This window comes from Vulpes vulpes, chromosome 3 (genome assembly GCF_048418805.1).
Source record: "Vulpes vulpes isolate BD-2025 chromosome 3, VulVul3, whole genome shotgun sequence".
Classification (NCBI taxonomy): Eukaryota; Metazoa; Chordata; class Mammalia; order Carnivora; family Canidae; genus Vulpes; species Vulpes vulpes.
The window spans coordinates 150,263,826-150,290,885 of record NC_132782.1 but is presented as its reverse complement, the minus strand read 5'-3'; the positions used below and the strand labels follow the sequence as shown (position 1 = coordinate 150,290,885).

At 38.6% G+C, this 27,060-nt stretch overlaps 1 protein-coding gene across 2 annotated transcripts in view; it reads right to left on the bottom strand.

Annotated features, from left to right (window-relative positions):
- The window catches only part of ANKRD13C (ankyrin repeat domain 13C), an 86,372-nt gene extending 60,366 nt beyond the window's left edge, over positions 1 to 26,006 (bottom strand). Inside the window, exons 1-2 of one of the 2 annotated variants that reach the window (XM_072754911.1) lie at positions 25,391 to 26,006; positions 2,750 to 2,791 (exon numbers count right to left, since the gene is read on the bottom strand). In XM_072754911.1, coding sequence (XP_072611012.1) covers positions 2,750 to 2,791; positions 25,391 to 25,778 — 430 coding nt within the window. In that variant the 5' untranslated portion in view covers positions 25,779 to 26,006. The remainder of the gene's footprint in view (positions 1 to 2,749; positions 2,792 to 25,390) is intronic. The other variant, XM_072754910.1, reaches the window with a different exon arrangement.
- Positions 26,007 to 27,060: the final 1,054 nt, after the last annotated feature.

Here is a 27,060-nt window from a genome sequence, read left to right as displayed (position 1 = left end):
AACCTAAAGCAATATCTTAGTTGTGTAAACTAAGGTATAAGATTGGTATGATCTATGTGCATGCTAGACATGTCAACAGTATCTTCTGATATGCCATAAACCCTGCTAAATGTCTGCCCTTCACTCACCTGTCATAATTCAACTGACGTAGAAATGGGCGTCTAAAAAAAAGTCAGATAATCATAAATACACCAGTCACCTATGACATAATCTGATACATTAAAAAAAAAAAAGCAAGATCAATCAAATGCCTCTCCCAATAATTTTTTTTTCTCCCAATAATTTTAACAAGTTAATAAAAAAAACAAGGTAGTTAACAACCAGGCACTAAGGCTTAAAAAAATGCATAAATGTGCCACAAAGAAATTAGGACTTAAGATGGATAAAATGAAATTATAAGGAACAGAAATCACATACAAATAAGCAAGAGCTATGAACATAATAAAATATAAAGAGAGAGAATAAGATAAATAGGACAGTGCAAAGAAAAAGGAACATCCAGAAATACTAACCCTAGAGTTATTTCAGGGAAAAAATTATACAAAAACTGCAGATCCAAAAGAATGAATTAAAAGTTGCAGCAACTGGCCTAATGAACCCTTCTCTGATGTCTAACCAAAAGGATAAGAAATAGTTTACTTTTCTATTTCATCTTCTAAGGATTTCTAAAATATTCTTTTAGTATAATGTTCTTTCCATTTCAATTCAAATCCATAATTCAACAACCTCCCAACCTAGAAGGCCAACATGGCCAACAGACCTAGAAATTCAGAAAAAAATCAGACTTTAATAGTGAAAAAATAAGGTTAATATGTTAAGATGAATGAGAAAAGTAAATAATAGTGTAAAAGTCCTAGGGTATCCCTCTTTAAATCAATGAATAAACATTATTTGAGGGTCCTGGGTATTTTTATCATGTTTACAAACAAGTATACAAATAGCAAGTTTTCCTTCAACAACAAAATCAGTAAAGGTATAGTTTATTTATCTATAAAGAAGAAGATAAAAAGAGAATGTAGTGGCACAGTGGTACAATGAAAAATTAATTTACAGAATTAATAAGGTAGATGTGTTATCTTCCACTACACATTTAAATATTGCTCCTGTAACCAAATCTCAAAAATATATTAAAAGGCCATAAAACAAAAAAAAAAAGAGTATGTAACTAAAAAAATATAAATGGTTCAGTATATTAACTGTTGTACCTACTCTACATGAAAAGATTTCAGAAAAAGCAAACACTGACATTATTTGTAGACCCTGAATCATCTAACCAAGTGCTTCCCAAAAATACATTCAACGGAACTCTAGTCTCTCAAGCTACATGTGGAAAAAAGCAAATCAAATAACTTTGGGGAACAATGACTGTATATCCAACACCTGCCCCAACTCAGAAGGTCACAATGCATATTAGTACATTAAAGTTCTAGGAATGTCCAAATTAAAGGAAACTGCTTAATACTTATTAATCCACTATTTTTCAAATTGATTTGACCTGGAAATACTAGCTGCCTCTAAATACTTATCAGTGTGCTATAAAACTGATGTTCTGTGAAATATAATTTAGACAGACTAATATTAACCTATGATGAAGCATAACAATACCATTTGTTTTTCATTCAATACTTTTTTTTTTAAGATTTTATTTATTTATTCATGAGAGACGCAGAGAGAGAGGCAGAGACACAGGCAGAGGGAGAAGCAGGCTCCATGCAGGGAACCTGACGTGGGACTCGATCCCAGGTCTCCATGATCACGCCCTGGGCTGCAGGCGGCCCTAAACTGCTAAGCCACCGGGGCTGCCCTCATTCAATAATTTGTTATAAAAAATTTCAAATATACAGAAAAATAGAAAGATGATCACAATGATTGTTCAAATACTCTATACCTAGGTTCAATAGTTAACATTTTACACATTTGCTTTGTTTTCCTCCTAATGTTATATGTATTACAGATAAAATTTACAAATATATAAAATAACAGCAGACACACCATAAAAGATAAGACAGATGGCAGGTAAGCAGGTAGGTACAGAGAGAGGGGAAGGATGGCTGATTCCTCATACAGTTTTGGTTACTTCTCTTCCTGAATAGGAATAATAGGACAGCGCAAAAAAACAGCCTTAAAAAGTAAATCTTTTAGGGACGCTGGGGTGGCTCAGTCAGGTAAGCATCTGCCTTCAGCCTGAGTCATGATCTCAGGGTCCCGGGAGAGGTCTGCTTCTCCCACTACCTCTGCCTCGCCCCTGACCCTCCCTCTCTCTCTCAAATAAATAAAATTTTTTTTAAAAGTAAATCTTTTAAATCACCCATCCACAAAGGTGTTTTTTAATTAAAGAATAAACAAGTTTTTACCATCATATAACATACAAAAGGTTAGACTTCTGAGTCTAGAGATATAAAACAATCCCTATTAAAGAATCTTAAAAACTCTTTGAATATTAAAAGGATTATAATAATTAACAAATCTTAATATTTGGAAATTATAAATGCTTGCTTGATAAAACAAATAAAAAAATCATAGTTTCAAAAAGCATAAAATCAATACAGGATTTTTACTAACTCTCGAGATGAACTATGGAAGTGAGAAAATATCGTTATTTTTAACATACTGAATCCTAACTCAATTAGTAAATTAAAAAATCAGGCAGATTTTTAAAAACTCAAAAAACAAAATCTATCTTAAAATTGTAACTAAATGTGAAAATACATGAATGAGTTTAAACATAAGAAAGGAAATATTTACTAACCTTTATTTCCTAACATCACAGCAAGATGTAAAGGAGTGTTTCCTAAAATTAAAAAAAAAAAAAATTAAATTAGTATAAAAACATAGGAAATCTAATTTAAAAGTGGTTTTGGTTCCTTCAGAAATTTCACTGGCAGATTTTAAGCAAAACTACGGTGACTGCAAAATGTTCTTCCTTATGTGGCAAATTCAAAGTCAGTCAAACACCATGGTTTCTAGACACAATGTGTTGCACCTCCCCCTTCAACACCCACCAAAAAAAGGATGCCCAGTTTACTTTTGAGGTTTCTTCTCCCAATAGATTTCACAGATTCCTTTGTTACTAATTTCTCTATATATCACTCTTTGTTCATTCAGCAAAGAATTTAAATATCTACTATATATTCATCTTTGGAGACAGATATCAAAAAGACCCAATCCTAGCCCTCAAGTTGTTCAGAAGTCTTAAACTGATAGGAAAATAAATAATTACTATTACTATTTATTAGAATAGAAGAGAGTATAGCATGATAGTGGGACATAAAACAGAGCTCCTAATCTTGCCTGTGCAAATAGAATTAACTATTGGAGAGGGACCAGACTAGAATGAGTCTTGACGAATGGGTTAGAAATTTATAGGCAAACAAAGCAACACAGACTAGTATTCCATGTTAAAAACAATTCCCTCAAATTACATTCAAATGGAAGAACGGTTTATATTTAGGAAACAAACAAATATGACTAGTGGGGGTAAAAGAGAATAGTAAATAATGATATTGGCAAGATGAGCAAAAGAAAATTAATGTGAATTATAGGCTATGCTATGAGGTTTAAACTAGATCCTATTAGTTGATGTTATGCAATGATTAATTTAATTTCAAAATGATACCCTAAGCCACACTAGTAACCTAAAAACATTTTCATTATAAAAGAAAGAAAAACTACAGTAATATTTGAAAATAAACTTACTGAATTAATGTACACTGATTTTCAGATATGAGCATTTTTACAGAAGGCACTACATGAATAATTTTTACCAATAAAATCATGTACAGAATAAAACAAGATTTGACACTTTTTAAAAACCTTATATATGATCTACCTCATTCTCTTAGCTTGACAAAAACTGCCAAAATGGTTAACACACATACACACACACACACAAAATCTTTTGCTCAATAAAAGCACAATGGAATATGAATTGTTGGCTGTAAATACGGCAAATAGTATGTTGTGCAAAATTTAGAAGTGTAATAAATTCATTAAACTTAAATTTTCTCTAATTTTACAAAACAAAAAATCTGGACTACAATAAATTTTTTTATCTTAACTATTGGGAACAACAACAACAACAAAAAAAAAAAACAGATTTGGGGAACATAATTCAGATTATGTTCTTCCAAAATCAAATTTCCCTTAGCGATGAGGTAAACTCACCAGTTTTCACATCTCATAATTAATTCTAGTTGAGATATGCAAACTTTACTAATACTCATACATTGAAGCATGTCCCCCCAAAAAAGCTTTTGCTTATAATACTAAGTGAACTTCACTAGTTGCCAAGTTATTGGTATAAGCTATTTTCCAAAAGACAAACTTCAGTCCTCCAAATATTTCATACCCTTTAGGGAGTTAGGTATCTTCTTTTATGCTAGTTATAAAAGTTTATCTAGTCCTACAAGTTTGTATTTTTATTCTATAGAATCAATATTTACCATTTTTGGTGCTCTTCATTCCTTTCTTCATCTCTAACCTTCCATCAGACTCATTTTTCTTCTACCCAAAACATATCCTTCAAGATTACCTTTTGTGGAGGTTTGAGATAAGTGAATTTTTTGTTTGTAAACACATATTCAACTTCAATCTTGAAGAATATTGTGCTGAGCACAAAATCATTGACTGGCTGTTATCCCTTCCTCCCCCCCACACCCAGCACTCTATGTGGTCCTAGGGTTCCTTTTTTTTTTTGCTGACAGGCCAGCTATAAGACTTTCTACCCCTCCTCTGAAAGTAATGTGACATTTTGGGCTACTGTGGGTTGCTTTTAGTTGTTATTGTTTTGTTTTTAATTATCAGCCATTTCACTCCAATGTGAATTCCTTTTATTATTCTGCTTGTCTTGGACTTCTTGAGTCTTTGAATCAGTGTCTTTCAACAATTTCGTAAAACTCTCAGCAGTATCTCTCCAAATGTTGCTTTAGCTCCATTTCCTTCCTCTCTTCTCTCCTGGGGTTCAATTAATGTAGAATTTCTCACCCTTTCTACTTTCTATTTTTTTAACTTTCTTTCGCTTCCCATTTTCATTATAGATATAATATAAAGGTTCTTGTAACCTTTTTCCAAGATTATAAATTCTGTCTTCTTCAGGGTCTAAACCTCTTGGTAAGCCTATTTATTCTATTTGAATTTCAGCTTTTATATTTTTTCATTTGAGAATTTCTTTGTTCACTTTCAAATACATGATTTCAATTTTTAAATTTCAGTTCTCTGCTTAAATATTCAAACTTGTCTCTTACCCCCCAAGAACATAATAAGCATTGTTATTTAGAGCCTCTAATAAGAATTACAATAAACAGGGGATCCCTGGGTGGCGCAGCGGTTCGGTGCCTGCCTTTGGCCCAGGGCGCGATCCTGGAGACCCGGGATCGAATCCCACATCGGGCTCCCTGTGCATGGAGCCTGCTTCTCCCTCTGCCTATGTCTCTGCCTCTCTCTCTCTCTCTCTCTCTCTGTGACTATCATAAATAAAAAAATAAAAAAAAAAAGAATTACAATAAACAAAGCTCTCATGGGTTTCTTTTCCCCTGGTTCTCACTCATGCTGTTCAGTCTCCAGAGAAACTGAACAGCATAAGTGGTCATCTTTAATTATATACTGGATATAGTATTTCAGGAGCTCTCTATATAAAAATTTTGAAGCCTAAGAAACAAATCCTCCAGATACTTTCATTTGCTTTTGACATGTGGCTGGGGGTATGAGACTTCATTAATCCAGGGACTGACATTTTTTTCTGGCCTTCACAAATGACTCAGAGCAGTGCTCCAGCCTCCATCAGAGCTGATTCAGTTTTTGTTCATTATTATTCCTAAGGTATAAGCTCTTCAAGTTACAGCCCAAACAGTAGAGTGTTTAAGAGATATCGGTATTGACCTCTATCTTTTGTCCTCTTAGCACAGTGAGGCTGTTAAAAGTGCAGCTCAGCCTCTAACTACTTCTTTTGGCTTTGCAAAAGCTACTGGAGCAAAATAACCTAAAATGCGAAGCTCAGATCTTTGGATTTTCATCTTTTGCCAGATTTTGGCCCAGTAACTCCTTCCAACGTCATTAGATCTCTAGTACCCTTAAGCTGAATATTTTATTCTTATTTGCTTCTAAGGAAGACTAGTCCTAATAATCTAGTCTATCATTACTACAAGCAGATATTCTACTTTGATTTTATTTGCTAACTTTTCTCCCTGTGATACTGTGCCTTCTATTCTTTGATACTGTTAATGCATAAAGATGAGATTATTTTATGAGGACTAATGATCATAGCTTCTATCAAAATATAATTACTCTTAGTGCTTTTAAACCATTCTTATCAGTTCAATTTTATCAGTAATTAATCTTGCCATTCATATTTTTTTGCCACTAACAACAAATTTTCCACTTTTTCCAACCTCCATTAGATGTGTCCTTTTCTTCTCATTTACCAAATGTCACAGTTATTATTTTTGGAATTTTTTCCCCTACTTCTTTCAGTAACAAATCTCATGCCTAAAATACATGAGCCAGGGAGAGGACATGACTTAAACCTAACCAGTCTGATATCCAATAGAAAACTGTTTCAGGGAAGGACACAATTCCCACCAAAGTCAAGGTTCTCTTCTGCAATCAAACTACCTACCTACCTTTCCTTCCTTCTCTCCTTCCTTCCTCCCTCCTTCCCTCCCTTTCTTCCTTCCTTTCTTCCTTTCTTTTAAAGAACTGGTAGGGAAGACTGTCTTTTGCTGCTGGAACCACAGTGCTTGAAGATGAGTACGGGACCAACTATTTTCTACAAATAAGTTAGTGTCCTCAATCAAGGACAATTTTTCCACCAAGGGAACAGCTGGTGGTGTCCAGTCCATTTCTGGTTATCAGAACTGAGGAGTGGGGGTACTGATGGCATCTAGAGGGTAGAGGCCATGGATACTGCTAAATACCTTACAATGCACAGGACAGCTTATTCCCACAAGGAATTCTCCAGCACAAAATGTCAAGTGCAGAGGTTGAAAACTGAAATAGATAAAGCCCAACTGTAACAGGAAAGAAGGAAGTTCTACATAATAGCAGACTAAGAGATTATTTAAAGGAAAATTTTTTTTTCTAAAGTCCTAAAAACACTGTAGGAGGTCTAGATACATGCATGTCCAATATTTGCTCCTACCCTATCATTTTCAGTTATATGAACCAATAAATGCCTTTGGGCTTAAGCTAGTTTACAGTTGAAGCTTAAGCTTTGGGCTTAAGCTAGTATGAGTTTCACTTATAATGGCAAAAATCATTACTAATACAATATAGGAATAGAAAACTTTACTTGCCATAACCATACTTTGGGAGACTGCTATTTTTTAGGCACTTTTGCTTTGCTTCTCTATTCTTTTTTTTTTTTTTTTTGGACTATGTAAATGTAATTTGTAATTTATCTTCTACAATAACACAATATAGGCAGATATATTTTAAATTCTATTTGTTGCAAAATTAATGCCTTTTTAGAAAATATTTTTAAACTCACATTTATCTAACAAAGTAAAAAAAAAAAACCACACATTTGATTTTTTTTCTTTTTTCTTTAAGATTTTATTTATTTGAGAGACAGAGTACAAGCAGGGGAGGAGAGAGAGAGAGAGAGAATCTCCAGTAGACTTCTCTGAGCACAAAGCCCTGACATGGGGCTCAATCTCATGACCTGAGCCAAAATCAATGTTGGATGCTTAATCAACTAAGCCAGCCACACATCACTGATTCTCTTTAACAAAAAAAATAAGGAAGTCAATACTTTTTTTTTCTCATCTCCATTTTTGTTTCACTAATTTAATCAGGAGTTAAAACCTTTTTCTTACCCTTCATAGAATACATATCTTTTAAATTTTGAAGTAAAAGATTTTTTTTGGAACTTTGTTCTCAAGACTCTAATCATATTTGCTATGATTATTAGGCTTCATCTATGGTATATTTAACTGTTTTCAATGTTCATTCTCAAACTTTTTCTGATACAACTTCTCCTTTCTTGGGTTAATCATGTAAATTCATCTCTTATGATCTGGGATACTTCTTTAAGTAATACTTTTCAGGAATGCTAGCATGGGGTTACTCTATTTTCTAGAATGTTACTGTATTTTTCACAAAGCAATACTTACCTAGAAAGAATTCTACAGAAGATCTAATATTGGAGACATCTGAAGCCAATTTGATACTCATTTGTTAAATAATAATCTGTGTTCTTTACTTGTGTATGTACAGAATTCTTCATTAAATTTCAAAATATCACTAAGATATGCATATTCTCTTTTCATTAATTTTCCCTGGAACACATTATGAGCTCTGACTTTGAAATCTAAACTAAGTTTAGATCAAAAATGTCTTCTTCTTTACTTATAGCTTTGAGTATTGCCTCTGATCCACTTATTCTGTTTTATTCTCTGGAAATATATACTACTCATAAAATGAAATCTATACAAGTGTAGCTCCACTATTTATAGCTTATCCCTCATTCTTTTAATTTTTCTTCTTTTCCACTACAGTCTGTTTTCAAATGAATTTTTTATTTCATTCAATTTCCTATACCATTAGGACTTTATTTAACAGTATCTTCAGGATACTTATAATGACACTTCTTGTATGAGTATTTTTCAAAGACCACCAATTGATTTTTTTTTTTTCTGTCCATCCATCCTGAAATGAAAATGTATTCAAATCTATTCTGGGAAAGGACAATCAGACTGCTCCCATTTTCCTCTCAATTCATTCAAAAAATGAACAGCAGAAACCTTTTCTAAACTCTGAAGCAAAAAGAACAAGCTGATATTTAAGTATTTCCCTGTAAGACTCTATTTTAATAATACAGATAAAACAAAGAAAATCAAACATTTGAGAGATAGTTGCTGCATGGAAATCAAAGGAGAATGATGCAAGACATATTCCTAAAAGTACAAAACATCATTGAAAGAAATACCTGAATAAGTTGAAAGACAATCCTGAGTTTGTGGATTAAATACTGGTAAAATGACAGTACTTCTAAAAATAGTCTATAATTTCAAAACTCTCTCCATCAAAATTCCCAACTGGCTTTTTTGAAGAAACTGGCAAGATGATCCTAAATTTCATATAAAAATTCAAAGTACCCAAACTATCCAAAACACTCTTGAAATAGAACATCAAAGTTGGAAGACTTACACATCCCAAATTCAAAACTTACTTCAAAACCACAGTAATCAACACAGCATGTACTCATGAAAAGACAGACCTATATATCAATGGATCATATTATACACAAAAATTAATTCAAAATAAATCATGAACCTAAATGTATGAGCTAAAACTATAAAACTCTTAGGAAAAACAAAACAAAGGAGTAAGCCTTTGTGACCTTGGATTAGGTAACGATTTTTCAGATACACCAAAAGCACAAAAGCAATAATAAACTGGCCTTCATCAAAATTAAAATATGCTGCAAAGAATGGCATCAGGAAAGTGAAAACAGAACCCAGAGAGGAAAATATTTTGCAAATTATATGTTTGATAATATCCAGAATATATAAAGAACTTGATGTAATGAGGACTGGGTGTTATATGCAACAGATGAATAACTGAACTCTACATCTGACACTAATATATACTATATGTTAACTAATTGAATTTAAATAAGTTTAAAAAAAAGAACTCTTAAAACTAAATAATAATCTGAAAAATCCCAATTTAAAAATAGGAAATGATCTGAATAGCTTTTTCTCTAAAGATGATATACAAATGGCCAATAAGCCCACAAAAAGATGCTTAAAATCATATAGCCATTAAGGAAATACAAGTCAAAACTACAATGAGATACCACTCCATAGTCATTAGGATGGCTATAACGAAAAAGACTTAACACAAGTGTTGGCAAGGATGGGAAACCAAAAAAAATAAAACCTCATACAAAGTAAAATACTGTAGCTATTTTGGAAAACAGTTTGGCAGTTCTTCAAAATGGTAAACACAGTTACTACATGACCTAGTCAAGGTATATACCCAAGAAAATGAAAAGATGTCCACACAAAAACTTACAAATGTTCATATGAGCATTATTCATAATATTCAAAAAGTAGAAAAACCTCTAATGTCTATTAATTGATGAATATATAAATAAAATGAGGTACATCCATGCAATGGAACATTATTTGGCAATAGAAAGGAACAAAATTCTGATATATGCTACAACGTGGCTGAACCTTGAAGACAATGTGCTAAGTGGAAGAACCCAGTCATAAAGACCACATACTGTGTGATTCCACGTATAGGATATTAGTGGCTGTCTATGGCTGAAGGAAATGGGGGGGGGGGGGGGGGAAGGGTCGGAAGTGAAAGGTAAAGGGTACAGGATGTCTTTTTAGGGTAATGAAAATGTTCTCAAATTGTGGTAATGGCTACACAACTTTGAATACAACTTTGAATACTTTTTTTTAACTGTACAGCTTAAATGGTTCAAATGTATGGTATGTGAATTATATCACAATAAAGCTATTTAAGATAAACAGAAGATAAGTGGGGGATAAAATTGCTAGAATTGCAAGTATTCATGCTCCTAATAATTTTAAAAGCAAAAGTCTTCCTTACAAAAGCCTTTGTACTGGCTACACAACTTATTTATTAGGCGGGGCGCCTGGCTGGCTCAGTCTGAAGAGCATGCAATTCTTGATCTCGGAGTTGTGAGTTCAAGCCCCACCTTGGGGATGGAGATTACAAAAAAATAAACTAAAAAAAAATATAACTCAGGTTAATCCAGCCGTGGACTAAAAAATAAACTTTCTTGCCCACTTGCTTCTTTGATATGATTTTTTCTACACAATAAGGTACTAGGAATAGTTTTTGGGTTTTGTTTTGTTTTGTTTTGTTTTGATACAGCTATGATCTTAAGAAGAGCAATAAATGAAGGCAAAAGGAAAGGTGGGCTTGCTGTAGGGCACAAACTTCCTCCTGCCATCTATTTCCTATATGTATAAAGGGAGGGAGAGAGAGAATCCCAATCCTAAGCAGGATCTATGCCCAGCATGGAGTCTAACTCCAGGCTCGATCCCACCACCCTGAGATCACGACCCAAGAGTCCAGACACCCAACCGACTGGGCCACTCAACCACCCATCTGTTTCCCATATTAGACACATTCTCATCCTCTAATTCAGAGACATGACATAAATAAAGTTTTAATAGTACATAAGGAGGTGCTGTTTATCGACTGTTAATGGCTACTTTCATGCAACAGATGATACAACCTGTAAGCTTGTATTTACTAAATCTTAGCTTTAAAAAAAAATTTTAATTGAAGTATAGTTGACATACAATGTTACATTAGTTTCAAGTGTATAACAGTGATTCAACAACTCTATAACTATCCTTCCCTTTAATTATGTTGCAGACCCCTGCTGTAATCAGTAAGGATTGCATGTCGTATTGCATTGCTTCTAGGATAGAACGCCTGTCAGTCAATATAACTTCTATATATAATCACATATTACTGTTATTAAAACTTCTCTCATAATCTAGTTTACTTGATTCTAGAGTCATTATTGTACCTTATTGTCAAGTTAGGAGAGAAGTTCGAATGTTCTGCTCTTTCAACATTTTACCCAGAGGTAAAAATCCATTCATTTTCACTTAATACTTAACTCAGTATTACCAAGTTCTAGGCATAGTGCTAGATATGAAAGATTCAACTATTTTTTTAAAGATCTTATTTATTTATTCATGAGAGAGACAGAGAGAGAGAGAGAGGCAGAGACACAGGCAGAGGGAGAAGCAGGCTCCACACAGGGAGCCCAACACGGGACTCGATCCCGGGTCTCCAGGATCACGCCCTGGGCGGAAGGTGGCGCTAAACTCTTCAGCCACCCAGGCTGCCCAAAAGATTCAACTATAAACAAGCTAGAAATAACTTTTGTCCTCATGGAACTAATAGTCACAAAACAGAAAAATAAGACAAAATAGATTGTGATAGGTGTTCGGAAAAATGACCTAAAGCTAAGACCAAAAATAATAAAGACATTACTTTCTGATTCTTCAGGCAGTCTTCTAATTCTTCTCATTATCTTTCTAATGAGATAATGTTTAAAATGAGATCTTAAAAAGGAGCAGGAACTAAGAAATCAAAGGATGAGAAGAAAAGCATTACAGTCAAGAGATCAGAAATAACCTGTCAGATTCCAGGAACTGAAAGAAAACAACTATGGCCAGAACAAAGAAAAAAAGAGAGATCTGTACAACATTGTATCACAGAAGCAGGCAAGGGCCGGATCATGTGGGGCTCTATAGATCATGTGGGGCTCTTTAACACGGTAAGAAATATGAACTTACTTTTAAGTAGAGAAGACATTAAAGAATTTTGAACAAGGAAATGACATGATACAAGTTACATTTCAAGATCACTCTCACTACATTTAGAGAATGGAATGGAAGGGGACATAGACTAGTTAAGAGTCTGTTGTAATATTCCAGGGAAAAGATAATAAAAATTGGTCTCAAAGTGGTGGTAGAGGCCAATCAGTGGAGACAGAAAGTAGAATGATTCAAAATAACCTGTGAGTTCGATATGTATAGGTAGGAGGAGGAGGTGAGACAAATGACCCCAATGACTGAGGCTTGAGCAGCCAGGTGAATAATGATGTGATTTAATAAATGGCTGGGCGGCTGGATGGGAGGGTATAAGGTAGAAAATAATAACATTTGAGCAAAAAATTTTGAAATATCTGAGATTCCCAAGTGGAGATGATTATAAAGTCTGGGAACTCCAAGAAGTCTGGATTAGAGATAAAAATTTGACAGTAGGGATCCCTGGGTGGCGCAGCGGTTTCGCGCCTGCCTTTGGCCCAGGGCGCAATCCTGGAGACCCGGGATCGAATCCCACGTGGGGCTCCCGGTGCATGGAGCCTGCTTCTCCCTCTGCCTGTGTCTCTGCCTCTCTCTCTCTCTGATGACTATCATAAATTTTTTAAAAAAAAAAAATTGACAGTAAAAAAAAAAAAAAGAGAGAGAGAGAGACATTTAAAATCAAATCTCTAAATTTGCAAATACTCATATTTTCCCCCTAACATTGGAAAAGGTAATAATAGTGGTCTGTCTTCACTTCTCTATCTTCCAGGAGAAAATTTAAAAGGACCATGTTCTAAATGGTGACAATGGTAACAAGAAAACAAGGAATTGGTAACACCAGTTGATGTCAAGAAGGATAACTAAGTGGGTGAAGATGAGTGGGAGGAAAGCTTTTCTTTTAAATAGGCCTCATGCTAGTGTGGAGTTCTGGGGGGCCAAAACTTAGGACTCTAAAATCAAGACCTGAGCTGAGATTACAGTCAGAAGCTTAACCCATGAGCCACTCAGGTACCCTGGGAAAGAAACTATTTTCATAATGTATCTTTTACATCTTTTTATAATTTTGTCGTATGTGAATGTAATAACTTCTCAAAAACTTAAACAAATTAAGAATCCACCAAAGTCTAGACAGAGCCACTAGGTAAAGAAAGCAGGCCTTTATATACCTAGATTATTACTGTTTTCTTAAACCCTCAAGGAATATATAGATGAAAGGGTGGGGCGTTTGGGTGGCTCAGTCAGTTAAGTTTCCAAAAATTTTTTTGTTAAGATTTTATGTATTTATTCACAAGACACACACACACAGGACAGAGGAAGAGACACAGGCAGAGGGAGAAGCAGCTCCATGCAGGGAGCCCAACGCAGGACTTGATCCCGAGTCTCCAGGATCACACTCTGGGCCGAAGGCGGTGCTAAACCGCGCTGAGCCACCGGGGCTGCCCAATTCCCAACTCTTGATTTCAGCTCAGGTCATGATCTCAGGGTTGTGAAATTGAGCCCCAAGTCAGGCTCTGCACTGGTGTGGAGTCTGCTTGAGATTCTCTCTCCCTCTTCTTCTGCCCTCTCACCAAAAAATAAAACAAATAAAATAAAATTTGGAAAAAAAGAAAGGGCAGAATCACTGGTATCTACTGAAGCAAATTAAAAGTACTGTAATTTTACAAAGTCAAATTAATCACATTTTCAAAAGATTTATGAACTAGAAATGACTTTGTGTTCAACTACTCAATCCTCATTTTACAAGTAAGTACATAATCAAAAATACACATTATAATTAATACTAAATATTACGCTTTGATTTCAATATTTTAAATATAAATCAGCATGATTTTCTTCATCATTCTTCTCCTACTCCTCTAGCCAACACTGGATTTACTTTACTGGCCAAGTATACCATGAAACTAAGTGCTCAGATGTCCCAGTTATATTTCTACTATTCCCTCAGTTTTCTTTTTCTTTTTTTTTTTAAAGATTTTATTTATTTGACACAGAGAGAGAGACAGAAGGAGTGTGCGTGCAAGCAGGGAGAGGGGCGAGGGAGAGAGAGCAGGCTCCCCACTGAGCAGAGAGCCTGACCAGCGTGGGCTCAGTCCCAGGACCATGGGGCTCAATCGCAGGACATGGGGCTCGATCGCAGGACCATGGGGCTCGATCCCAGGACTGTAGGATCAGGACCCAAGCAGAAAGCATATGCTTAACCAACTGAGCCACCCAGTCACGACATTCCCTCAGTTTTCTAAGATCTCAACCTGCTGCTTAAGCTAATTTGTTACATAAAAGATACTAAAAACTTAAAATAACCTGACAACTTTCCACAATGTAGTTTTTAAATCTGAAATCACATGCCTCGGTTCTAATTTGGTAAATAAAATGAATTCTGTTCTGTCAAATGAACAAAAAATATTCCAGTAACATTGAGACCGCTGCATTGCTGAAGTATGCAAATTATCAACCAAAAGGCTGGATTTACAGGGCATCTATTATATATGCCCACACTATCCTATATACTTTATAAATCTTATCTTACCCCAACACCCTCTGAGACAAATATTATTCCTATTTCACAGGTAAGAAAAATAAAGCTAACAATAATTATGTAATTTCCTAAAATTATATATCTAGAAATGTGTGAGTCCTGACTCTAAAATCTGTATGCTTTTTACTAGACCAAAAGTTTTCAAACTTTTTGGTCTCAAGACCCCTTTTATACTCTTAAGAATTATTAAAGATCTTTTATATGGATTGTTTATATGGACAAATCTATTGATATTTACCATACTAGAAATTAAAATTACATGTTGTAAAACTTTATTAATTTTAGTTACAATAACTCCATTACATGTCAATATGTATTTTTTATGAAAAAAAACTGCATTTCCCAAAACAAAAATAAATGACGGGAGTATGCTATTTTAAGCTCTTTAATTAAAAATTAAAATAAATTTATTTAATGTCTGGCTTAATAGACAGCTAACCTTTTATAATTATTTTTGCATTCAATCATGTGTAAATTTTACTTTGAAGCATATGAAGAAAATCTAGATTCAGAAGATACACAGTTGAAAAAAAGGAATAGTATTTTAATGGCACTTTTAAATAATTGTAGATGTTCTTTACTACAACAAAACTAAGTGGTGATTTCTTAAAGGTCAGCTGCAATGTGAAATTTAAAACCGTATCAATAAACTTTTTGTATTGAGTACACTGAAACACACTGGTTTCTCTTGTACTATATACAAATATATACATATATTTTTTTTTTTAGATTTTTATTTATTCATGAGAGACACAGACAGAGAGGCAGAGACACAGGCAGAGGGAGAAGCAGGCTCCCTGCGGGGAGTCCCCCAGATGTGGGACTCGATCCCAGGACCCCGGGGTCACACCCTGGGCCGAAGGCAGACACTCCACCTCTGAGCTACCCAGGCATCCCTCTTGCACTTTAAATAGATCTTTTACAGATGCATGATTTTGGAACATCATACACTGATCATGTGAAAGATACAAGTTAATGGAGTTATGCAGATCTTCCAAGTGTCAACACATTTCATTATACCCCCCCCCAAAAAAAAAATCACATTTGGTATTATCACCAATCTGACCAGAGAAGTCTTTAAATACTGGGAAGCTGTCAAACTCAGTGACAGAAGCGGTCAAACTTAAGAGTGACAAAGACGAGTTCCCCAAATTCTAATTTTTGATTCAAAGCTTGAATTTTTTAATTGGTAACAAATACTACCAATTATTTTCTGTGAAGTCACAGGCTCATTTCATTCTTTTCCAGAAAATTTCTGCCAACTATCCAAATTGGAATAGCCATAGTTTGTCTGTAAGCTGTTCTTCCAAGTAAAAATAGTGTTCCAGGACAAAAGCTGCTGGTTTGGCTTACAACTCAAACAACTACACAAGTGTTTTCCCTTCAACATGCAGAACAACATCATGCAAAATCTACATTATGTCAGAAAGAATATCAAAAAGATATGTACTTGAGATTAAAACTTAATAAAAGTAATCATTTCACCAGTTGCATCATAGACATTAAGAGAAACTGGCTTTTTTTCTATTTTCCTTTTTTAAACTACAAGTATGTGGTAGTGAATGTGCAATGAATACCAGCAGTTTCAGTGCCTTGATTCGTACTCAGGTTCCAACAATTTTGCCCACCACCGCTTTTGAACCATCAGCAAAAATGTCAGCATGGTGAAAAAGGCAAGTAATGACTTTATAAAAATAGTTCTGATTTCACCTGCCCCTAAGTAGGGAGAAAACAGAAAATTCTAAGTACTAGAACCAACACAACTCCAACTTCTACCGACACCTTTCAAGTTCCATCCAAGCAAGCAGTATAAACAGAGAATTTTTGTATTTTTCTCTCATAAACAGTACTATACTACTACAACCACATACACACATAATATTACATCCATCACAGACTCCTACCCAGTTCTACTTATTATTTCCAAAGTTACCCCTACTTTTAACAGCACATTAAACTAACCCTTGCCCATCCAAGTTTCTGCTTCATATGGCAGCCAGACTGAGTCTTTTAAAATCAGATCACCGTTACTCCTCTGCTCAAAACCCTGACTTCCTATTTTGCTCAGAGTGAAACCCAAAATCCTTAACACTGGTCTGCAAAAGTTCCACATGCTTATACTCACTGCTACCTCTCAAATCTCCTATCTCCTACCACTCCCCCCGCCCCATACCAGCCACACTTGGCCTTCCTTCTACCCCCTTGAACATGGTACCTTTATATTTGTATTCTCTGTCTGAAACTCTGGTCTGCCAGGTATCTGCTCCTTAATTTTTTTTAGGTAACTGAATTTCTCTTATCCTTGATGTCTTCCCTGACCCTGACCTCAACAAAATACTACTTCCCCTCCCCTGTAATCCCAGCACTCTCTATTCTCCTTACCTGGCTTTATTTCACTCTATGATAGTTATCATTATCAGTCATACTACATATTTATTAGATTATTATTTATCTTCTTGCATTAGAATAAGCTCCATGAGAACAAGGACTTTGACCACTTTGTTCACTGCTGTAACCCCTGCACCTAAAACACTTTCACATATTAGGAGCTCAGTATGTATCTGTTAAATGAAGGAATGAATGAACAAAGAAAAGAAAAAAATAACTATAAAGAGCCATGAGAATAGCGTTAAAATCTCTTTTAACTCTCCAAAAAGCATTCCATCCCAGAACAATGCAGGTCTCCACATGATTCTCTATGAAAGCCAACCAAAGGGTATGTACATGCTTAAGAGTATATTCAACACAACACAGGTGGTTTTATAGAATCCAGTGTAGTGCTGAGTAAGAGAGCACATGCATTAACATGACTGATAAATATTTACAGCCAAGAATCCAAATACACTAAACCAAGTCACACCAGTAGATGAAAGATGACTTGTAGGAGAGTCAAATACACCTAATCCTTTAGTACACTGACAGGCAGGATAAATTCAAGTACCAGATAAAACCTCAACTGAAGTACTATCTAAACCTCAAGGACAAGAATGTCTTCTGCTGAAAGGTACTTAACACCACAAGTGAGAATAAGGTATTGCTATCAATGGATATTACTATTATATTAGCTTTCAGAGTTAAAATGGTTTCAAGTACAGTCTTCCATTTGAGACTATAATGCCCCAAGAAGTAGATACTGTTATATCTGCTTTTTTCAGTAATTAAGTAAATAGCATAATTTCATAAAAAACCAGTTTGCAGAAAAGCATAGTCCCAAAGTTAGATCTAATTCCAAATATAGAGACAGCCTTCTAATTTTGCAGGCATCTTCAGGATTTCAACAGGAGCAACAGCCTTAAGAATAGATGAAGTTCACCTAAGTCACACAGTTAAATCTCTATATTCTGATAACAAACACCATCCATAATTTTCACAGAGGAAATAGACCTTTTCTCTTTCCCTTACCCCATTTTACACACTTCAGTATTGCTCCAAAACTGATCTTCCATCTATCTCCCAATGAAATAAATAGTATGTAAACAAGAACACACTATTAGTCTGCCGAGCCCCCACTCAATTTTTAAGGAACTATGCCTATTTTCTAGAACCCAAAGCATCCTGCCAATTACACTACACTCTGCATTAGATTTCTATGACTCAAGAAAGACATCAAATTGGGACAGACTGCCTAGTATTCAATTCTTCAAGGAGTCCTCCAGAATTCTCCTGCCTTACTGAGGATGCAAAGAACACAACGTGGTCAATAACTGCTCATTTCTGTTTCTTTTTTTGCCAAAGCTGAAAGGTCAGAATTCCAGCTCCCATTATAGCTCAATACAGGAAAGGAGAGAAGAGGATTCCTCCCACCTTCTTATGAGATAGCTCTGCAGGTGTGTTCACATCACAATTCAAAGTGTGAAGTCACATTCTAATACTTACAGTGACGCCATCAGGAAACAGCAACTTAAGCCAAGTACAGTCCTACTCTGTCGGGAGATGCACATGGGGGAAGAGGTGAGAGGAAGGTCATGTCACATGGTGGTAAAGATCGACTGAATCAACACTGAGAGATCAGTGAAGTGACAGATTTCACCACCAAACTCCACTCATACCACCAAGTGAAGGTGCATGACACGTTAATGGATTATCTTGAGCCTCCAGAAACGACTTCACTTTTTTCCTAAGACAAACTGAGGTCTGCCTTTCAAAACCAAAGTCCAGAAAAGACCACAAAATGTGAGGAGAAAAATACAAAACCATTTCTGTTCTTTTAAGGATGTGCCATCATTGTAACCCTCTTGGCCAAAATTGTTCATCTAAGGCTTAATTCAAGATTTTTTTTTGCCATGCAAAGTGTAGCTCTATAGTTGCTACTCAGATGTAAAATGCATCACCCATCATAAAGATTTTAGTGACGAACACAAAGCAGAGAAAATAATATCAAAAAGAAATTTAAAGATTTACATAGAATAAGCCAAAATAAACCTACCACATGGGCACCAAACAGATTATGCTATTGCCTCAATTCTTAAACATATATTTTTAATCCTTCTGAAATTAAGATGTTTTAAAATCCCTGTCTGAAAAAATCTACCAGCCACCGGCAGAGACACTATACAGGTTAACCATTTCATTACCATTCCCTTGAGTTACCAACATTGGCAGCAATACTCTCAATTAAAATATACTTTAGATTTGAAATTTCTAATCACTGTGTGAAACAGCCACATAAAGATTAAGCTACAATTCAGTAAAAATGAAAATTAACTATATAGAGAAGATGGCTTGTCATATGCCAGGCAATGTAATTAAAGGCAGTAGAAATCTACTGCCAAATCTCTCAGAATACATCAGAAATTTTTCATATCTAGGAAAGGCTGGTTTAAGCAATTCATGTATCAAGGACTTTCATCACTCTGGTACCTAAAAGCTTCTAACTAATGTCCAAGAGAAAGTACTTTACGTCTAAGAATATTTAACTCAAGGGGAAAAACAAAATTACATGTTTAACAAATAAGAAGTGCAGTCAAAATGAAGAAAATGTTCTATATGCCGAATAAGCATTCTCAATTCTAAAGGTGCTAAAGAAGTAAAACTCATCACCATGAATTTTCAAAAACAGCATGTCACCACGATACTTTAACTACCAATGGCAAAAGTGACTCAGAAAAATTTTTACAATGTGAAAAAAGGCTCAGACTTAAACTTTAATTCTATATTAAAGAAAAAATAGGGGCACCTCGGGTGGCTCAGCGGTTTAGCGCCGCCTTCAGCCCAGGGCATGATCCTGGAGACCCGGGATCGAGTCCCGCATCGGGCTCTCTTGCATGGAGCCTGCTTCTCCCTCTGCCTATGTCTCTGCCTCTGTGTGTGTGTGTGTGTGTGTCTCATGAATAAATAAATAAAATCTTTAAAAAAAATAAAAAATTAAAAATAGTATATAACTAAAGACACACTAAAGATATAAAGTTTAATAAATTTGTGTACATTTAATGTAATTTATCTTTTTTCCTTACCCCCAAAATTGCTTTTACTACATATATATATATATATATATATATACACATATATATATATAATAAGCCATAATCACTTGGCATATCTAAACACAATATATTCATGATGTTATACCTATTACTGTATTCAACTTATATTTCAAAGATATGTTTGGATCCAGATATAGTATTCCTCAAAATAACTGATGACTCAGAAAAGGCAATTCATAGTCAACCAACACTTTACCACAAAAGAAAAAGCCCAATCTTTACTCCTATTCAAGTCAGTAATTTGTAAAATACACATACATACGCACTCCAAAAAAAAGTTCATCGAATCAGAGATCACTGGAAACTGAAAGAATGAATAGCGAGCTAAACAGTGACCAAATTAAGATTCAATAAGCTTTCTAGTTAAGTAGGATAAAGGATCAAAAATAATAAGATAAAATATAATAAATGTAAATTTGAGGTAAAAAAAAACTGCAAGAAGGGATAGAAAAGAGAGCCAATCACCTGAGAAAAAGCAGTATTAAAAAATCAACATATTCTTGCTTTGTATTATTTAATTTGTGCTTCTTAGTAGTACACATTACTAAACGCTTAGAGCAATTGAGCCTCCTTTTTGTCTTTACTTATGAGACTACTAAAGTTAGTCCTGAGCACCATCCTCAAAGGGAAGAATTAACAAACTGACTTTCACTAAAAGAAGATGATTAAGATTTTCATTTATTTAACACATGTATATAGCATTTACTCTTTCATGGGCCATCTAAGCAAGCACTTTATAAACCATGCCACAGGAGGAATGGATACAGAAGTTAAGACTGCTTAACCTAACAATAAGAATGTGATAGCTCTTGTCAAATATCTAAAGGGCTATCATGTGGATGAGGTGGCCCAGTTATTTGTGCCATCACATAAAACAAGAAAGAACAAACAAGAGTGAGAGATTTGGGCTCTACAGAAAAACTCTGGAAGTTGTCCAATGGCAAAATAAGGCTATTATAAGGACTAAATGAGAAAAAATATATTTAAGAATCTTGTTGTAAATTACATTACACATTAATAGAATCTACTTCTGTGCAGTATAGTGGGTCCTGATCAACAGAAATATTTACAGAGGGTGACCATGGACTTTGGAGTACCAGCTCTTAGTTCAGCTCCTACCTTTGCAATTTATACCAAGTATGCAACTTTAGCAAAGTTTCCTTGCATCTCTAGGTTTCACTTACCTCACCTTTAAAAGAAGGATAAAACAATCTGCTATGCATGGTCATTGTGAGAATTAAATGTGATAATATAGGTAGCACTTAGCATAGTGTTGACACACTCAGTAAATTGTATTCATGATGATGACAGTCATCATCATGATGCTGTAGAAGGAATCTCTCTGATGAATATACAACTATGTGGTATGATGTGCTATGACTGTATGGTTCTGCTATGCACCCGTATGAGTGTATGAATCTGCTATGCACTTATCATGTTATAACAATTCAGATATAATAGCTTGTATTTAAAGGTCTGGTGACTTAAAAAGCATTTATCTTTTGTAATGTGAAGGAAAAAATATTCTTAAAATCTAAATAAAGTATCCTGGTTAGTAAAATATGAGAAATAAAAGTAATGTAATGTAATGTAATGGAGAAATTATGTGGCCACAGGGGGAAAAAAAGGGACTAAAGAAGTAGCACATTAAATATAAGCTACTCTTCCTAAGAGACTCCACTTCAGGAGATGAAAATATATAACGCAGGAGAAAACCAATTACGCTTTCCAAAGGTACGTGAACCACTGGTTACAATCATCAGAAATACCAACAATACAAGGGCAGCTAAGTACAATGCAAACACTTGGTATATCAAGGCAATTTAAAAAGTGAAGTCAAGTGGACGAAGGACAAGAGCGTAAGAGATTTCGGATTCTAATTACTTTGAACAGAATTTGTATTTTAACAAATCAATTTCTAAATGCTGGATTACAGAATATGGAAGCCCAATAACCCTATAATTTAGTATTTTCCGTGACGAACCAAGAAGATCAATTGTAACATACTATACTATCATACTTTGTCAATCATATTCATCCATCTCTTCTTTCAAAGGAAATTAATGCTCAAAAAGAAACTTTAATCTGTTTTCAGGAATATTTCAAGGTAAATATTTTAAATTTATACACACACACACACACACACACACACACACCTACTCTGAAGGCCAAGTCCGAAAAACTTCCTAATTAAGTGATGAATAACCTGAAGCTATAACACATCTCCTATAAAAGCTGTTTCTCAAAGGGCTAGTATATAATTACCACCAACAAACAATACTATGCTTGTTGCAACAACAGTAAAATGATTAAGTAAATGTAGGAATGAAAAACTGGGTGCAGCTTTCAGGTATTTTTTGAGGATCTGAATCCTGATAAATGCCAGTGATATTGTTACAGTATTATAAATTCAGATACAAGTGTCGTTGTTAGAGAATTATACAACCAATAGAAATCTTATTCCTTTTTTTTAATCTCAATTTTCGCCCTTATTTTAGATAAGAAACCCAAAGTCCAATGGAATTAAGGGAGCTTATTCCTCAAGCAAGCATTTCGTTAATGTGTTATGTGTTATTTTGAACACTAAGTTGAGCGTATTCTAATTAAATGTGTACCATAGTCATGTTCATTTAAAAGCATAGTTATCAACAATATTTGTCAACTACCCAATTTAAAATGGCTTATTAGATGCTGAAAACATCAGGGTTCACATTCATTTTCATTAATAAATGTCCTGGTGGGGCAGCCCAGGTGGCTCAGCGATGAGCATCTGCCTTCCTCCCAGGGCCTGGTCCTGGGGACCCCAGATCGAGTCCCACGTCGGGCTCCCTGCATGGAGCCTGCTTCTCTCTCTCTCTGTCTCATGAATAAATAAGTAAAATATTTAAAAATAAATAAATAAATAAATAAATAAATAAATATCCTGTTGCTTAGAAGTCAACCTCATCACATTGTTTGTAAAACTAAAGGAACAAAAAATTCAGCTCCCGAGTTACGGCAGAAGGAGAAATACAGCCCTTGAATAATAAATGGTACTCCATTTTGTCGTATCGGCTATGATGAAGTCACTACGAAAAAATCATAGTACGGTTCTTAGTCACAGCCGTGTCAAGGTGAAACATTATTATCAGCAATTACGAAAAACACACAAAACGCTCAACACTCTACTCCAACAGAATTTCAGCAGCTTGCTCCAAGCATCAGATGCCCATCAACTTCTACAGTGTGGCTTAGTTCCATACAAATGGTCTACACTTTGCATTGAAGAGGGAAATCAGTTCGATACAAAGTGTCTACACATTACCTTTAAGATGGAGTCAAGTTCGGTACAAAGTGTCTACACTTTGCCTTCAGGATGGAATCCAGATTGATACAAAGTGTCTACACTTTACCTTTAAGATGGAGTCAAGTTCGGTACAAAGTGTCTATACTTTGCATTTAAGATGGAATCAAGTTCTATACAGAGTGTCTACACTTTGCCTTTAAGGTGGAATCGAGTTCGATACAGTGTGTCTACACTTTGCATTTAAGATGGAATCGAGCTCGATACAAAGTATCTACACTTTGCATTTAAGATGGAATCCAGCTCGACAGAGTGTCTACACCTTGCCTTTAGGATGGAATCCAGCTCGACAGAGTGTCTACACCTTGCCTTTAGGATGGAATCCAGCCCGATCCAGAGTGTCTACACCTTGCCTTTAGGATGGAATCCAGCTCGACAGAGTGTCTACACCTTGCCTTTAGGATGGAATCCAGCTCGATACAGAGTGTCTACACCTTGCCTTTAGGATGGAATCCAGCCCGATGCAGAGTGTCTACACCTTGCCTTTAGGATGGAATCCAGCCCGATCCAGAGTGTCTACACCTTGCCTTTAGGATGGAATCCAGCTCGACAGAGTGTCTACACCTTGCCTTTAGGATGGAATCCAGCTCGACAGAGTGTCTACACCTTGCCTTTAGGATGGAATCCAGCTCGACAGAGTGTCTACACCTTGCCTTTAGGATGGAATCCAGCTCGATACAGAGTGTCTACACCTTGCCTTTAGGATGGAATCCAGCCCGATCCAGAGTGTCTACACCTTGCCTTTAGGATGGAATCCAGCTCGACAGAGTGTCTACACCTTGCCTTTAGGATGGAATCCAGCTCGACAGAGTGTCTACACCTTGCCTTTAGGATGGAATCCAGCCCGATCCAGAGTGTCTACACCTTGCCTTTAGGATGAAATCCAGCTGGACAGAGTGTCTACACCTTGCCTTTAGGATGGAATCCAGCTCGACAGAGTGTCTACACCTTGCCTTTAGGATGGAATCCAGCCCGATCCAGAGTGTCTACACCTTGCCTTTAGGATGGAATCCAGCTCGATACAGAGTGTCTACACCTTGCCTTTAGGATGGAATCCAGCTCGACAGAGTGTCTACACCTTGCCTTTAGGATGGAATCCAGCTGGACAGAGTGTCTACACCTTGCCTTTAGGATGGAATCCAGCTCGACAGAGTGTCTACACCTTGCCTTTAGGATGGAATCCAGCTCGACAGAGTGTCTACACCTTGCCTTTAGGATGGAATCCAGCTCGACAGAGTGTCTACACCTTGCCTTTAGGATGGAATCCAGCTCGACAGAGTGTCTACACCTTGCATTCCATCAGACACTTTGTATCGAACTAAGTTTCACGGAAGCGGCGGGCGGAGGGGGGGGGGGGAGGATAAAAAGAGCAAGCAAGCAAGCAAGAGGCAGACAACCCGATGGCGGTGGAAGTGAGCAGCCGTGCCCGCGGGGCCGGGGCCGGGGCCGGGGCCGGGGCCGGGGCCGGGGCCGGGCCGGGCCTTGGAGGGAGGTGGGCGCTTCCCGGTGCCCCGGCGGGAGCGCGGGGGCGCGGGAGGGCGGGAGCGCGGAGCCGCCGCGTCCCGTAAACAAAGGAGGGGCCGCGCGTCAGTGCCCGGGCGTCCGGCGATGCCCCCGGGGCGGCCGCGGGGGGGGGGGGGGGCCGGGGTCCGGGGTCCGGGGCCGGGGCCGGGGTCCGGGGCCGGGGCCGGGGTCCGGGGCGGCGGCGCGCGCTCACCGTGGTCGTCCTTCTGGCCGATGCTGTGCGTGCGGATGAGGGACGACAGCCTCCGCACGTCCCCCTTGAAGACGCTCTCGTGCACCGGGAAGCGCGCGGGGCCGGGGCCTCCGTCGGCGGCGGCGGGCGGCGCGGGGAGGCCGGGGCCGGGGCCGGGCGCGGGGGCGGGGGCGGGCGCGGGCGCGGGCGCGGGCTTGGCGGGCAGCCGGTGGTGGTTGCTGAAGACCCTGGGGCCGGGCCTGCCGCCCTTGCCGCCGCCGGTCCTGCCGCCCGGGAAGGCGCCGCCGAGGGCCGCCGCCGCCTCGTCGTCCCCGGGCTCCAGCAGGTCGCCGTCGTCCTTGCTGGGCTTGCGGTCCCTCCGCAGCGAGCGGATCTTCTCCCCGGTCATCGCCGCCGCGGGCGCGGGGGGGCGCGGGGGGGCTCCCGGCGCGCGGCGGAGCAGGCGCTGCGGCGGCGCGGCGCGATCAGAGCGGCGGCCGGGGGCCCGCGGCGCAGCATGAACCCTCCGGGCGCCCGCGAGCCCGGGGCAGGCGCATGTCCCGGCGGAGGCACCGAGGGCCGCGCGCTCGCCGCGGGGGGGCTGGGGCTCGGGGGCCGCGACGCCGCCGCCGCCGCCGCCGCCGCCGCCTCACAGCGCGGAGCAGGGCACGGCCATCTTGCCCCGGCTCGTCTCGCGAGAGCTCCCGCGGGCGGAGGGAGGAAACACCGCGAGACGTGAGCGGCCGGCTCCCGCCCCGGGCCCGGGCCCCCGCGGCGCCTCCCCGGCCGCGTGTTTCCGCCCCGCGCTCGGCCCGGGCCGCGCCCGCCGGCAGCCCCGGGAGCCTCCCTCCGGGCCCGCGGCCCCGGCTGCCCGCGCACCTGCACCTGCGCCCGCCGCAGCGGCCTCCCCGGGGCTCGCGCAGGACGGGAGACGCCGCACGACGGAGCCCGGCACCGGGAGTCCTTGGCCTTGCAGCGGCCGGGCCCGGAGAGTCGCCGCGGGGATGCGCGGGGATGCGCGGGGCCGCCGGTTAGCGCCGCCCGCAGCCCAGGGCGTGACCCCGGGACCCGGGATGCCGCCCCGCGTCGGGCTCCCCGCACGGATCGGCTCCTCCCCCCGCCTGTGTCTCTGCCTCCCTCCCTCCCTCTCTCTCTCTTTCTCATGAATAAATAAAAATATTTTTTAAAAAGGGAAAAAGGAGAGTCCCCACGGTCTGCGGGCTGCTCGGGCCGGCGAGAAGGCAGCTCGCCCACACTGCTGGCCCCTAGGTCAGTTGCAGGCAGGTGCCCCCCCCCCCCCCCCCGGGCGACGGCGCCTGCGGAGGGCAGAGCACCACCGCGCCCGGGATGCCCCCGGATGCCCCCGGATGCCCAAGGTCACGTCTAACATCCCGAAGCTCTGGACCAAACAGCCAAAGCCGTGGGGAGCCACAAGGGAAGAGACCCAGGAAAATAACCCCAAGGTTTAGCTTCACCCCTTTCATCTCCAAAGCCGCATTTTGCACTGACAGGAGCTTTTCTCAAATCTCTTCTTCCTGAGGCCTTGTTGCGACCTCCATTGCCCTGCAAATAAATAAGGGGCGCGGGGGCGGGGGGGGGGGGCCTGCATCCTGCCTGCAGCCCTCCCGGCCACTCCGGGTTTCACCTCCCGCGTTCTTGCACATCTATTCAAATAAAACTGGTTTGCCCTT